Source organism: Botrytis fragariae (assembly GCF_013461495.1).
Source record: "Botrytis fragariae strain BVB16 chromosome Unknown tig00000163, whole genome shotgun sequence".
NCBI lineage: Eukaryota > Fungi > Ascomycota > Leotiomycetes > Helotiales > Sclerotiniaceae > Botrytis > Botrytis fragariae.
Window position 1 is genome coordinate 943648 of NW_023500999.1, and position 14965 is coordinate 958612.

General features: G+C 43.0%; 5 protein-coding genes across 5 annotated transcripts; 4 read left to right on the forward strand and 1 right to left on the reverse strand.

The window, feature by feature from the left end:
- Positions 1–1538: 1538 nt before the first annotated feature.
- On the forward strand, positions 1539–2134 carry Bfra_009865 (uncharacterized protein; the record flags this gene model as incomplete). Its single annotated transcript, XM_037340201.1, has 2 exons — positions 1539–1758; positions 1848–2134. 2 exons carry the CDS (start codon positions 1539–1541, stop codon positions 2132–2134), a joined length of 507 nt encoding a protein of 168 aa, XP_037189424.1.
- Positions 2135–2819: 685 nt separating this feature from the next.
- Positions 2820–6221, reverse strand: Bfra_009866 (putative tbc domain-containing protein; the record flags this gene model as incomplete). The annotated part of the gene is made up of 1 exon (XM_037340202.1): positions 2820–6221. One exon carries the CDS (start codon positions 6219–6221, stop codon positions 2820–2822), a length of 3402 nt encoding a protein of 1133 aa, XP_037189425.1.
- Positions 6222–7043: 822 nt separating this feature from the next.
- On the forward strand, positions 7044–8093 carry Bfra_009867 (putative 3-oxoacyl-(acyl-carrier-protein) reductase protein; the record flags this gene model as incomplete). Its single annotated transcript, XM_037340203.1, has 3 exons — positions 7044–7200; positions 7252–7582; positions 7637–8093. 3 exons carry the CDS (start codon positions 7044–7046, stop codon positions 8091–8093), a joined length of 945 nt encoding a protein of 314 aa, XP_037189426.1.
- A 1042-nt stretch (positions 8094–9135) lies between these two features.
- Bfra_009868 (putative hit finger domain protein) lies at positions 9136–10275 on the forward strand (the record flags this gene model as incomplete). Its single annotated transcript, XM_037340204.1, has 1 exon — positions 9136–10275. The coding sequence occupies one exon, from the start codon at positions 9136–9138 to the stop codon at positions 10273–10275; it is 1140 nt and encodes a 379-aa protein (XP_037189427.1).
- Positions 10276–11518: 1243 nt separating this feature from the next.
- On the forward strand, positions 11519–14807 carry Bfra_009869sa (putative snf2 family helicase protein; the record flags this gene model as incomplete). Its single annotated transcript, XM_037340205.1, has 3 exons — positions 11519–11750; positions 11799–14320; positions 14388–14807. 3 exons carry the CDS (start codon positions 11519–11521, stop codon positions 14805–14807), a joined length of 3174 nt encoding a protein of 1057 aa, XP_037189428.1.
- Positions 14808–14965: the final 158 nt, after the last annotated feature.

Genomic DNA, 14965 nt, shown 5'->3' on the forward strand with positions numbered 1-14965 from the left:
AACACGAACACGATGGTGACGTGCATGATAATATGGAGACTCCACGTTATCATGTGATCATCGCGATTTGATTGTTCTTGCCAAGAAAACACTTTAACAGACACCAGAAAAAAACGAAATTAACCAATATTGATTGGCTCATTGAAACTTCTTAGTTTTGTATGTATATGGATCTCATGAGTAAGGTACGAGCTATGTTGTTTTATGGAACGCATGGAACGTATGGCAATGGGCCAGACCGTCTGAGAAGAGACGGAGTAAACCATCCTACCGGCTATACTTTACTTGTTGATCATCACTGCCCTCATTTGGCTCTGACTACGAGGAAATAAGGAGGGACACTGCATGATAAGTCTCAAAGCTCATGATGTCAATCCACAAGCACATATCATAGAACCAACACCCTCACATCGATCTGCTAGTTCTCATTCTCCATCTTGGTTTGCGTTGTGTACATTGGTCTAGAGCCTTTCTTCACTGACTTCTCTTTCTCTCTTTCTTTCTTTCTTTCTTTCTCTCTCTCTTTCCTTCTTCCTTCGATTCTCTTCTTTTAACAGGAAGAGGTGAGGAGAAATGGTCCGGTTTCCCCTAGATCATATGATATAGTTATACATTAACAACATCAAAATATACAACTCTGTATAAATCTGGCATAGAGGTAAAATACCTCACGATATACAAAAATCTACCAAAACATCAACACAAAGATTTCTCACAAGCTGTAGAATGTGAATTCTCAAGTGAGACTAATACCAAAGCATCAGCACAATATTTCTCGCAGGCTCTAAAAAATGAACTCTCAAGTGAGATTGTAGTAAATTTGTGTCGATGTGGTCCGCAGATTTCTTTTCCGTCCTGCCACTGAAGTCTTTCACCACTTAAAACAGTTCGTGATGTGATTGTTGAAGAAGGACAATGAATGGATGAAACAAATGGGATGAATTAAATAAGATGAAACGAACACTGGCAGCTATTAAATGGAAGACTTGAATCTTCTAGTAGAGTCATGTATTATGAATACTCTCAATACCTCATCTGCTATATGTCCTTCAAAATTCACTGTCTTGTATAGCAGGAAGCTGTATACCTTCCTTCACCTTGAAGTCACATGAGAAGTATGAATTCAATACAAGGTATTGTTGTGGCCGAGCAATAACATCTTATATCTTCATTCACTCATTTTAAAAATCATACTGTACCTTGTAAAATGAAGATAAATTTTGCTTCGACTTCAACGCGTGTCAGTCAATAAAGGTCTTTAGTTTAATTTGTTAAGTGATCTTGTTGTCTACTGTACCAAAGAAAACCCAACACAGAACCTGAATACCTCTCAGGCGAATCCATCCATACAATCAAAATTTATGAATACCCCAAGTAACCGACAAACTACATCACCACATCAACAAATTCACTCCGTACCAATTTCCAATTCCCACACCCTCCCAACATAAAAGGCCTCAAAAATCATGAAACCTCACTCATGGCTCGACATCTTCCGCAGTAAAAAATTACTCTCAAGAACTACTTCCACACCCACAATGTCTTTCCCATCGGCATCCGTACCCGCATCTTCACCTTCCAAGAATACCAACAAAAAACCATCGAAAAATAATAAAAACTCGCGCGCGGATAATCTCACAGGTAGTTACAATAGCCAGTACGCACTCCCCGGCAAAGAAACCTCTGGACTCAATTTTGAGATTTTCGAAGATCCGCGATGTGCGATCTGTGATGGGGATCTTCCTCCTACTGAAGGTCGTAAGTTTTTCCCTTTCCCTTCCCCCTCATATTCCCCTAACTTTCCCCTCTCATCCTCTACTTCTCCATCATACTAATCCCCCACCCAGCACAATCCCACACCCTCCCCCAACTCTGCGCGCCCTGCCACCTACAACTCACACATCTCAAAAACGAACGCGAGAAACTCCTCCGTCAGCAGCGTCAAAAACAACTCGACCAGATGCACGAGGCGCTCGAAGCGGTTTCCGCACAGGCGGAGTTGAGACGGGTGTTGACGGATGGGAATGAGAGATTGAGGGGGGAGATTGTGGAGATTGAGAGGGAGATTGGGGGATTGGAGGGAGGAGTAAGGGGGAGAGGGAGGGGTAAGGGGAGAGAGCGAGGAGAGAGGTAGAGAGGGTTAGGTTAGGATGGTGGAGGGAGATGTAACCAGGTCATGATGGAGCTGTGGGGTTTACGAGAATGTTGATGATGATGATGATGATGATGTGGATGTGTCATACATACACAACCACAGTTTCCAGATCTTTGCACGGCAGGATGGTACACGAAGAATGCGCCGCGGTCATATACCACAGCAGTACTGAGCGGAAAGATGATTTTGTGGCTTTATGATACCCAGGCTGGCGTTTGTATTTATTGTGTCCCATCATTTCGTGCAACCAACAGTAGCTCACTCACATACATTCACACCACACAAATCCGTGCTTCTATATCTATTTGATGATATGTTATTGAATTCCTCGTATACTATTGAATGTCTAACGCTTGCGTGTAAGGGTATTGTTCAGTATCAATTCCCTTCAGTAAGAAATCTTTCAACCAACCATCCATCAACCTTTCGAATCTTTCTTTCATATGTACAAGTATTCTTCAGTGTCTACCCCCGGAACGACCCCCCAGTATCCATGATCCAAAAACAAAAGAAACGGCCCGAAAGGAAACACAAAGTTAAGAAACCAGGGTATCATTCCCAAACTCGCTCTGCTCCGTTGTAAATGCAATATCCACCCCTCGAATTCACCGAAAGTCGTTTCCGAAGCTGGAAACATCCCTTCGACGCAACCATTTCTTCCCATCTAATCCACGTCATCATTCACTGGCATTGGCGATCTAACTGTTAATTCGGCCGATTCATCACTCCCGGTATCCTTATCCTTCGTTGGCGAAGATATTGAAATTTCCGGACTCGACCCTAACGCCGCAGCTCTCTCAGCTCTCTCAGCTTTACGTGCTGCATTTCTAGCCTCTCGTTGTTTGACCAAATCCTTTTCCGCCTCAATAGCCCTTGCTCTTCTAATTTCAATCTCATCTCTCTTAACTACTTTGCGTAAACCTTCCGAAGCATGGATTAATCCATCGATACTGATCGCATGATTCGTCATTTGATGATTAATGTACGTGTAAACATTTGCTGGCGACGAGCATTGAAGTAATTGTTGTTCATTGAGTTTCAACAGCGCGAGTGCTACCTGGAAGAGAAATGTGCTACCATCATTCATACATAGCACGACGTCCCATACTCTGAATAAGGCTTCGGCCGATAGACAATCAGTGAAGACACTGAGGAACCATTGAAAAGTGAGGGCTTCGAGCTCGATACAGAGGTCATCTAGATGTTGAGATAATCTTGGAAGGATCTCGGAGACGTATTGTCGCAAGACTTGTTGATCTGCTCTAGAAGCTAGAAGACTGTGATCGTAGTATCCAGGTGGCAAGGTATGCTCAATGATACTAGTCAAGACCCAGAAAGCATCCTCTGCAGTTGGCATGATAAGCAATAAACATGCAGTAATTAAATTCATCCCTTGACAATACCCAACTTCATGATTTCTTCTCGAGTAGGCTAGAAGTACCTCGTTGAGCTTAGCGACTCCGGGACCTTTTCGAAAGTAAATATTATCCGTCAACGTACGATTGATATCCATTTGAATTTGAGCAACAACTACCGGATCATCATCTTCCTCACTACGAGCTATCAAATCATCGTAGTAGCCTGGGATGCGCATTGCAGAAGCTCCAGAGCACTCGGCCCAAATTTTGGCTCTGTATGCTACTGGAATACCACCAAGGACTAGATTTTTAAACTCATTCCACTTAGCACGGCCAACCTTTCCTTTATTGCCCAAACCAGAAACACCAATCATTTCTCCATCTGCTAAGCTTGCTTCAGGCATGACTGGTATAGGTCGATGGGACCGTGAATCTGTATTTAAGGCAAGAGCGGCAGCAGCAGCCTCTCCTTCACGTTTACGTTCGGCTCTGACTTTGCGAAGGAAATCGTTCCATCGTACTGTTTTGTCTCTTTGAAGGGAATCATGAACTTCGCCCAGTTGTTGTAGCAATAGCTTCACAGGCTCAGTATCTTCTGGTGTAGGATCTGGTGTAGAATTCGTTGAGGGTGTAGGCTTGGAAATTGTGGCGGCATCTGATGCGATAGACAATGCAGGGGCTGATGTAGTCGCCAGAGGAACAAATCCTCTTTCTTCGGTTAATATTCCAGGAGATCTTGGCACCTCGCCTCCTTCCATGACTTCAAAGGCAGGCATGCTACCCGATGGTGTATGAGCTAACAGTTCTGTGGGAAATGTTGCTATTTTGAGATAGTCTTGCCAACGTTTGACTGGCTTATCTTCATCATCAACCTTGTCGTCAGTCGCTGTGGACCCGGGCGAACCAGGCCGAGGATCATCGACATCATCGCCTTCAGTCACTGCCGCAGAGATAGTGCTACTCCTCCCACCACTAAGCATCTCTACGCGACTACCTCTCTTTCCTTTTCGCATCCTTTCAGCGGCTTCTCTTTGCCTTTTCTTGCGTCGCTGATCATATATAAATCCAAATCGGTCAGTCAGAAAATCTGGATTATTATAGTTTCTATATTGCATCAAGGTTGGTGGCTGGTCTTCTGGTGCTAAAATTGTATCCATCTCGACAGGTCCAAAATTCTCCCTAACCGTGGTACTAGAGCCCTGTGGACTAGATCCCATGGTATCCCACCTCTCCTGTGCAGCAACAGTCGTATTTTGTGTCAATGGGGTAGGATTGCGAATGGTTCTAGGGTTCATCTTTGGTACCGCCCGAGCAGACGTTGTGGATTTGGTACTAGTTCTAGACGGAGTACGACCTGATGGTTCGGTTTCGGTACTGTTAGATCTGCCACGATCTGCTTTACCATCCGGATCACGAACAGTCGCTGTACCAGCAACAAGCTTTAGTGCCAAAGTTGCTAGACTAGATTGTTTCCTTTGCCTATTGCCAGCAATTGATCCACTGCTAGGAGGTCGGCTCAAATTTTCCAAGGAGGACACTGCATCTGGTGGGTGGAAAATATCATTTTGCAGAATTGTGCGTCGACCTGGACCCCCACTACGCGCATGAGCGGTTCCGCCGTTGACGATCACATCCCCATTTATGCTGCTTGCCCGGCTGTTTGTACGACTTGTCTTACTTGTCCCACCCCAAATGTAATCCTTCCATCCTCTTGACGTTCCGGTATTTGATTTGCCTGGCGAGGGCTCTTTGGCACGTATTGTGGCATCATTTTCCAAACTATCCAATTCACCTGCGACCACTGTTTCACTCATAGCATCATTCATTAGATCCTCTAACGCAGATTCGCTTGGTGGAGCTGGGGCACCCGAGAGTTTTCGTTCGCCTTCGATGGCTCGCAGACGAGTTTCTAAATCCAGGTTCGATAAACCGCATTCCAAAATAATCTTTCTCAATGATCTCTCTCTTTCTTCTGCTTTGCGTCTGAGAGCAGCTATTTGCGCATCTCGTCGAGCCAAATCCTCTGCAATTTGTCTGACCAACTTGATAGCTCCGTTCCTTGCTATCAATCTCTCAATATGTTCATCGTTTGCATGATGCACTGACCCAGGTACTTGAGAGGAGCCTAATGGTGCATCGTCGAACAAGGCAGAACGACTGTGCAAAGAAGGGGAGGATGTAGTTAAGCTATCGACGATTGAAGCTGCTGCAGAAGCTTTTCGATTCGCGATTCCATCGTTTGTAGGTAGTATGAAGTGGGATCGTTCTTGTGTTGGCGAATCACCCGAGAATGAGGGGAATGAAGTTAATGATTTATCCGATATCGATGATGCGGAACTCGATATTTGCGAAGCCAACCTTCGTGACTTTCCGCGTACTGTCTGCGACCGTTGACTCCTCATTGAGGCGGCTGAAGCTGCCCTGGAAAGATGCCCCGTGATATCATTTTCCATCGCTACTGTATCGTGGTTGATATCAACAAATGAATCCTCCCATTTGTTCCAGTTATATTCACTTTCCTCTTGAAATCTCAAAATAGAATTCGTAAAAGATTGAGAAGGAGAAGTAACATAAGAAGATTCTGTAAAGGCTGGAGTTTGTAATAAGAAAAATTGACCGTGTAATGTATGGGAATTAGTAGATAGTGTTGATTTACATTCGTAGTCGCTCCATGCCTTTTTTGTTAATAAAGGTCGAGACATCATCATCACTGATAACTCGCGTATTTTGTGTAACACCGAGCACTATCAAAAAAAAAAGATCGAGAATATGTAAAACAAGCAAAGGTTACATACATATACAACCCAAACTAAGAGAGAAAAAAAAGCAAAAAAAACTCACATATAGATTCGATGAGGTCTCATCCATTGTTATACAACCAACGAAGATATAAAGTGTAGTATAGGAGAGGAACAACGATTCATGTTCTCTTAATATCGGGAAGACGTAATTCTGCATTCTATGAGCCAATTTCTGTCTGAGAAATGGCGCATACGAATTTCTGTTGGGTTTATGCTTCTTCTCTGCTAATAAATACCACCATGTGTTACAGAGTATCACTCAATCCCACTCTTTCCTTTGGTGATCGCATATGCAGACGCTCACATTGTGTATATGGGTACCTAGGTCGTAGGTAGGTACCTAGTTGTAAGAAGCGCTCGATGAAAAGATCAGAGCTCAAAGTAAATCAAACGAGATCAAACGAAAATACCCTCAAAAGCGCAGTACTCACATTACACACGGTACTTACACACTTATTACATAGGGCGGCGAGGGCCGAGGCAATGGGAGATCTTACCTTACCCCAGACTTTGTTCGGGAATACTTGCAGATTCCCCCGCCTTGTTATTTTACTCCCTACTCGAATGATCGAAAACAATGTCTCTCTTCTTACCTAGGTAGTTGAAGTTGTGAATCCTCTCTTTCTCTTTCTCTTTGAACATTTGATTTCCCTTGTTTTTGTTATTGAATTTTAAGCAGGATTGGAATTTGGGTTGTATTTTGTCAAACATCATCATTTAGTACCCAATATGTCGGCATCCGCAAAGAGAAGACTCGCAGCACTTTCTGAGCAGCTTGTGAAACCCATTGAAGATCAGGGTAACTTTGAAAATATCCCAATTCTCAAGAAAATTGCACCAGATTCAACGGGCCCCAGAGTTAAGGGAAAGGTAGTCATTGTGACAGGTGATTATTTCCTTTCCAGACCGTATTCTGTAGTATTGACATATCTTTCAGGAACCAATAGTCCTTTGGGAATTGGACGAGCATCAGCACATCAGTTTGCGCAGAATGGCGCAAGAGCTGTATACATATGCGATTACAATGATACGAATCTCGAAACCCATAAACGTGAACTTGCATCATTATACCCTGGTGTCGAAGTACACACGCGGAAGTTTGACGCAGCGGATGAACAATCCGTGAAGGAAGTTATTGATCATGCGGTGAAGACATATGGAAGACTGGATATCTTCTTTGCAAATGCGGGAGTTGTAGGCACAAATAAAGTGTTTACGGATATTTCTGCAGATGAGTTTCTGTCTACCTTACGAACAAATGTTGTCAGGTAAAATATCTATAACTTTCCTAGAAACAGACTGAGTACTAATTTCAAAAATAGTGTAGCAATGGCAGCCAAATACTCAGCACCAGCCATGATGTTAACATCACCGGATAAGCAATATCCATCAGGTAGTATAATAGCCACAGCTTCAGTCGCTGGTCTACGTTCCAATGCAGGGTCCAGCGATTATTCTGCCTCCAAATCTAGCGTCGTCTCCCTAGCCCAAACTATATCCTATCAACTAGCAGGCACCGGAATTCGCGTCAATGCTATCTGTCCTGGCGTCATCGAAACAGGTATGACAGCACCTATGTATGAAGCTGCACGAGCCAGGGGATCGGAAAAGAAGATTGGCCAACTAAATCCGCTAGGAAGAGGTGCACATGCGGATGAGGTAGCCAGGGTGGCATTGTTTTTGGGAAGTGAGGAGAGTAGTTATGTCAATGGTCAAGCTTGGGCTGTGGATGGAGGACTTAGTGCTGGTCATCCTTTCGTTCCAGGAAAGTTGGGTTGAGTCGGAGGCTGGTGAAGTTCAGAATCCCAAAGATGGTCTCACTATTCCATTATTTGCCAGTCTTGTGTGTTTCCCATACAAAGTCCAAGCTGGAAGAAGATCTAAAGCAATAATATTATTTCATCTCAAACCTTGATACTTCTTGTTTCTCCGTAGTGCCTCTTGGACTCTATTCTCTACTTGAAATATAGTTCCTAAAGTTGCAATTCCTGTCACATACGACCATAGACTGAAGAGAATTGGGCATCCCGTCCGCTCTGCCATACACAAGCTTCAGATCGGTGGATTAGTAGTTGGGTGGGTGACCACCAGCGAATCCCCACTATTGTATGTTTCTTTTGTTTTGTTTTTTTGCTTTCGGCGGGCGTCTGGGACATAAGAGTTTCAAGAGCTGTGGAGGAAACACGGTATATGGTGTCGAGGGGAGCGAGAATAGAGACAAACGTGATAAGTGTTTTGAGATCTACCTCCTAGGTATATGGTCGACGGAATGATAATGACTGGAGTGAGAGATCGCATTGGGGACCGGGTGATGGAGGATCATTACAGAGAGGGGAAGTACTTGGGCACACGAGTACTAATCATAGTGTTAGTATAATTGAACCTTTTACTTAGTAAATCGTCAATTTTGGAGCAACCCAGAAACTCAGTGACTGAATGTAGAGGGATCAAGTTCAACTGATTTTAGCAAAGAAGCTTCAAGGATTGAGAAGGGTTTGGCAGTAGTCACTGAGCAAGCTCACCGGGGCAAAAAGTGGTAATTTGTCCTTGGTAAGCCTTCTGCCGATTACATTGTTTGAATGAGCTTTGAGCTCTCAGTCAGACAGATTTGGGAGCAACTGGGAATATTATATCCGATTCGGCCAATTAGGGCTCTGTTATGGAAATCCAGCCTTGTCCCGCTTTGAAGGCTTCGCGCTAGTCACAAATTATCCACGCTGGCTGCAAGGCTACGATAATAATTTTGTTTTCCGATAACAAGATTTAACAAAATCATCTATCATCGCTATAACATTAATATCAACATATTTCTTCGGCGACAATGTCAGACCCTCTTTTATCATCATTATGTCGTATCTGTCATATTAATCCCACCAAATATACATGTCCACGATGCTCTCAACAAACATGTTCACTTCCCTGCTCCAAGCGTCACAAAGTCTGGTCAACATGCTCTGGTATTCGCGATCCTACTGTCTACAAACCGAGGTCACAATTGGCAACACCTTCAGGCATTGATCATGATTATAACTTCCTTCATTCAATTGAGCATCGAATTGAGAGATCAGAAAAGGAGATCGTGGAAGAGCGAGGACTTGTAAAGAAAATGGAACTCGAGTTGGCAAGGCAAGGCCCTAAGGATGATAGAAGACGACCCAACAAAAGCAGAGGCAACCAGCGTGAAGACTTTCTTACTAAAATGCTTCAAAATTCTGGAATAACGCTAGTCAAGGCGCCAAGTGGAATGTCAAGAAATTTGGAAAATACATCTAGTTGGAGTAAATCGCAGAAGTGTATGAATTGGCAGATAGAATGGATTCGAGAAGCAGATGCAGGCGGAAGGATATTGCATAAATCTATCGACAAATGGTCAATTAACGATACATACTCACTGCTCTTGGAAGAACAACGAAGGTTGAGCATGGCGCCGGAGGAAAAGGCAGCCCTGAAAAAAAGGAAGGCAGACGAATTGAAGGAAAATAAGGCCAAGAGGATCAAGACAGATGAATGCTCGTTGGATATATCACCACTGTCCCTATTCCAGGATTCGACTGGTACTTGGAACACAATTTTGGATCAGCCAATTTTATCAAACAACCTGAATTCCTTACGACAATCTCATGCGCCACCGAAGCTTGATTCCAAGTATCGTTTCTACCTCCATCGACCTAAGACTCGATCATCATATCCCAAAGTATTGATACCTTTAGATCCAACACAGCCGCTTTCCAAAGTCTTAGAGAATCGCACAGTCCTCGAGTTTCCTACTTTGTATGTATTTGAGTCGGACAAACTCCCAGAAACCTTTATGCTTGAAAGGGCCTACATAGAAGCAACGGGAGACGGGCCAGAGGTGGAAAGTGATGAGAGTGAGGAATCTGAAGACGATACCAGCGATGTCTCTTCAGATGAGGATGAAGAAGAAGATGAGGAAGTGGAGGATGGAGAGGTTGCACCATAGGATCTCACAGCCGATGCCATTAAATTGTATAGAAATTTGTTGCTCATGATACCCATACATTAATAAATAATGAGATCCACTCGGACAACATGCCCTTTATTTCTTATATACCTACATGTATTGAGTGTTTGTATTAGCTAATCATTATCATAATCTATCTAGACGAGCTAGATGTGGTGGACTTGTATATGGCTCGCAAACGACATATACATTCACCTCGTGAGCTAATATTTATTACTCCCTATTTAGCCACTCAGAATTACAGGAGCCATAGCTTGTACAATGGCATTAGGAACGTAAGCATTCCGCTTTTATTCCACCATATACATTTACCCCAAAACTCATACTGAGATTTTCTTGTCAGCGGAAGAGGCGATGATCAGACTAAGATGCCCAAAAACTTGGTTGTGCTAAATCTGTTGGCTGGCTCCCAGTGAGGTTGAAATGTCTGAGTGAGTGTTGGAGCTCACCGGGAATCACATTTCCTATTTGCCTGAATTTCACCGGTGAAAGAGCTCTGGACTTATGAAATTGGGACCATCCAATGATACTATCTATAAGAAGTACAAAGTTCAGTATCACTTGGATTTGAATAACAAATTAATGAATTTCCATATCGTACTATACGAAGTAATTCTATTGCGAGGTCGTGTAAAGTGGTTTTTGATTGGTGATAAGGTTTCCATGCCAACAACCATGATTTTGCACTTTTTCCCTCTGTTTTAGAATTTGACGCGCCTTTCAACGTGATAAAACCTCTTACAAACAAAATCACCGATATCTGCATAAACCGAGATAATATTAAGGTCTTATTGAGCCTCATGAAGTAAGCCATATATCCACAATTTCAAAGGTGGAGGGTCATCTCGAATTTTATTTACTGATAGCAACCAGAGGTGGATTCACCCCGCTAAATACCATTGGATCAACGGAAACACCAAAATTCAAATGTCGAAATAGAAACACAAATACTAAACAACAACACAAGTTCAAAAGAGTTGTCGACACTTCCAAAGCAACAACACCAGCTATCCGTCTACCGCACATTCACAGAAGAACTCTCTCTTCTCCAGTGACGGAGAATAGCCCATCCTTGAGTGACCTTGGTGATTCAACTGCACTCTTTGATTCGTCTCTCGAAATAATTGGTCGAGCATCCAATTCAGGTTCGACTAGGAAAGGAATTGTGGTTGTGCTTGACACTACAAAATACGAAAAATATCCTGTTGAGAAAGGAAACAAAATGGTTAGAGAAATATCTCCAGCAAAGGTGCAGGCGCCTCGACCTGAAGAGCCCAAGGATCAATATCGACCCTCGCAAAGCAATACAGCAAATCATCTATCCAGTATTCCTAGATTTGGAGAAGCTACACTTCCACAGTCTCCATTGAATCGTAAATCTCAGCAACAATACTCCGAATTATTCATTCAACCAAAATCCCGTCCTGAATTTCATAAAGATCCAGAAAGACATGGTATGTATTTATGTGCTATATCATCTCACGGTACTAACATATATGTAGCACATCCACATTTGCAAGCAGCAAAAGATGTTGCCCGAAAGATTATCAATCCCCTTATGCCACGAGCACCAGCGGAATACAGTCAGCCAGCAGTTCGTGCACCGATTCCTGGCTCCTCATCATATGCAACAACTCATCCTACACCTGCACCGACATTCGGCTCCCTTCCAAACAACAATGGGGGTGGTTTCCAATCCGTAAATACCTATACATCTAGCAATTATATCGACCTCACTATGGGCAAGCCAAATTACAATGAACCACACACCTATGTTGATCCTGCAAAGGCACAAGAAGATCTAAAGGCACTCTTAGAAGGTGTCATTGAGGACGAGGAAGATTCAAAACCCAGAACAAGATCACGCAGAAAGAAGAAGGATGCGGAGGTAGACGAGTTGATGGCAAAAATGGATGGATTAAATGTTGAACCAGAGGAGAAGCTCGAGGTTGCATCAGAAGACGAGGAGGAGGAAGATGATGGAACTGTCGAAGGAATCAACGTAAAACTTCTCCCGCATCAGGTTGAAGGTTTGGAGTGGATGATTGGTCGAGAAATCGGCACAGGAAAGAAAGGCATGGTACCAAAAGGAGGCATTCTTGCCGATGATATGGGTTTGGGAAAGACACTACAATCGATCTCACTCATTTTGAGCAATCCCAAACCATCAAGTTCAGACGAAACTCACAGTAAACGCAAATTACCTTCAGGTCTGGACAAATGTACTTTGGTTGTTGCACCTCTTGCACTTATTCGACAATGGGAAGCCGAAATTAAAGACAAAGTTGAAGAGAGCCACTCTCTTCGTGTTTGTGTTCATCATGGCCCTCAACGTACGAAGCGATTCCAAGATCTCAGAAAATTCGATGTCGTTATTACAACATATCAAATCCTCGTTTCAGAATGGGGTAATTCGTCTAAGGATGATGATGATGAAGGTGTCAAGGTCGGCTGTTTTGGTATACATTGGTACAGAGTCATTCTTGATGAAGCCCATACTATCAAGAATCGAAATGCCAAAGCTACACAAGCCTGTTATTCCCTTAGGAGTCAGTACCGCTGGTGCTTGACAGGAACACCAATGCAAAACAATTTGGATGAATTGCAAAGTCTGATCAAATTCTTGAGAATCAAGCCATACGACAATCTTCGCGAATGGAAAGACCAAATTGATCGACCAATGAAGAATGGTAGGGGTGATGTTGCTATTAAGCGTCTTCGTCACTACTTGCAAATTTTCATGAAACGACGTACCAAGGATATTCTAAAGAAGGATGGAGCCCTCAACCCTGGAGGGAAGCCTTCTGCTCCTGGACAAGCCAATTCAACAGGTTTCAAGGTCGTCGAGCGTAAAATTGAGAAGGTCTTTGCGGAATTCTCACCAGAGGAGCGTAGATTTTATGAAAGACTGGAAAGGCGTACCGATGCAAGTATTGAAGAGATGATGGGCGGAAGTAAAGTCAACTACGCAAGTGCATTGGTATTGCTATTGCGTTTGAGACAAGCTTGTAATCATCCAAAACTTGTTGGAAATAAACTGGGAAAAGATACCGATGCTCTCTCAGCAGAAACCAGCAACCCTAAATCGAAATCAACAACAGATGTTGACGAGATGGCAGATATGTTCGGTTCTTTGGGTGTAGGCTCAAAGAAATGTGAGGTTTGCCAAATTGATCTTGGTAAAGAAGCTATTTCACAAGGTGCCATTCGCTGTTTGGATTGTGAAGCAGATTTGGATGAGATATCCGGGAAGAAACTTAGTCCAAAAAAGAAGATCAAGGAGAAGAAGAGTAAGAAGAGTAAGAAGAGCAAGAAGCAAAAGGAGTCTAAACCTATTCCAATTCGTAAACCCAGAAATAGGAATATTATCGAGGACAGTGATGACGAAGAAGAAGAAGAAGAGCAAGGTGAATGGCTTGTTGGAGAAAAGAAACGTGGTGCTCTTACTCTAGGAAAGGCTGGTGGAAGGGAAGACGAGAATTGTGAAGGTGGTGGTGAATGGCTTGATTCAGATCATGATGACGATCTCGATGATTCTTTCCCGGACATTCAAGATATTGGCAAGAAGAAGGTCGTCAATCTTGACAGTGATGAAGAAGAAGGCACCGAAGAATCTGCGGAGGAGTCAGAAGATGATGAGTCCTCTGAAGAGGATGAGGAGGAATCCGATGTTGAAGACGAATTTGGTTCCGATGAAGATGCCGAGCTTTCTCGAATTGCTGCATCTACCAAGATTACACATCTAATGAAGATTCTCGGAAAAGAAGCCGCCCAGCACAAATTCATTGTCTTTTCGCAATTCACATCGATGCTGGATCTTGTTGAACCATTCCTACGCCAAAAGGGTTACAAATATACAAGATATGATGGTGGTATGAAGAACGATCTTCGTGAGGCTAGTTTGGACAGACTTCGTAACGACGAGAATTGCAGAGTCTTACTTTGTAGTTTGAAGTGTGGCTCTCTAGGACTCAATCTTACAGCCGCTACTCGTGTAGTTATTCTTGAACCATTCTGGAATCCCGTAAGTATTTTTCTTTCGATGCTCACATTATATTCCATGATACAATTACTAACACATACTTTTATAGTTCGTTGAAGAACAAGCCATCGATCGTGTACATCGTCTCACGCAGAAAATTGATGTTATTGTTTACAAGATTACCATCAAAGATACAGTTGAAGAGCGAATATTACTTCTTCAAGAGAAAAAACGAGAACTTGCGAATCAAACTATTGAAGGTGGTAAAGGTGGTGCTGGTAAATTGGGAATGAAGGAGATTCTTCAATTATTCAGAAGAGATGCTGAGCATGCTCCGCCTGCTGCTGGTTCATATGATCTTGGTGCTAAGCCAAGAATCTTGAAGGAATCTGCCAGTAGAAGTCCAAGTAAAAGTGCAGCGACTTTGGATAGTTATGGTTCACAAAGTTCATCGGCACCGAGGAAGATTACACCAACTCCTTTTCAAGCTAAAAAGGTAGAAGACTCGTTGTATGGTAGAAGGTGGTAAAATAGTTCTGTAAAGTAAGATCTTTTCTTGATGGTTGGATTACGATTGTTGGTTTAGATAGGAAATATCTTATGCCTAGATTTGGGATATATTGTGGTTGATTTGGGTTACGGAATGGAGACTGGGCGCTTCGAGGGAATTTTTAGCATTTCTTATGG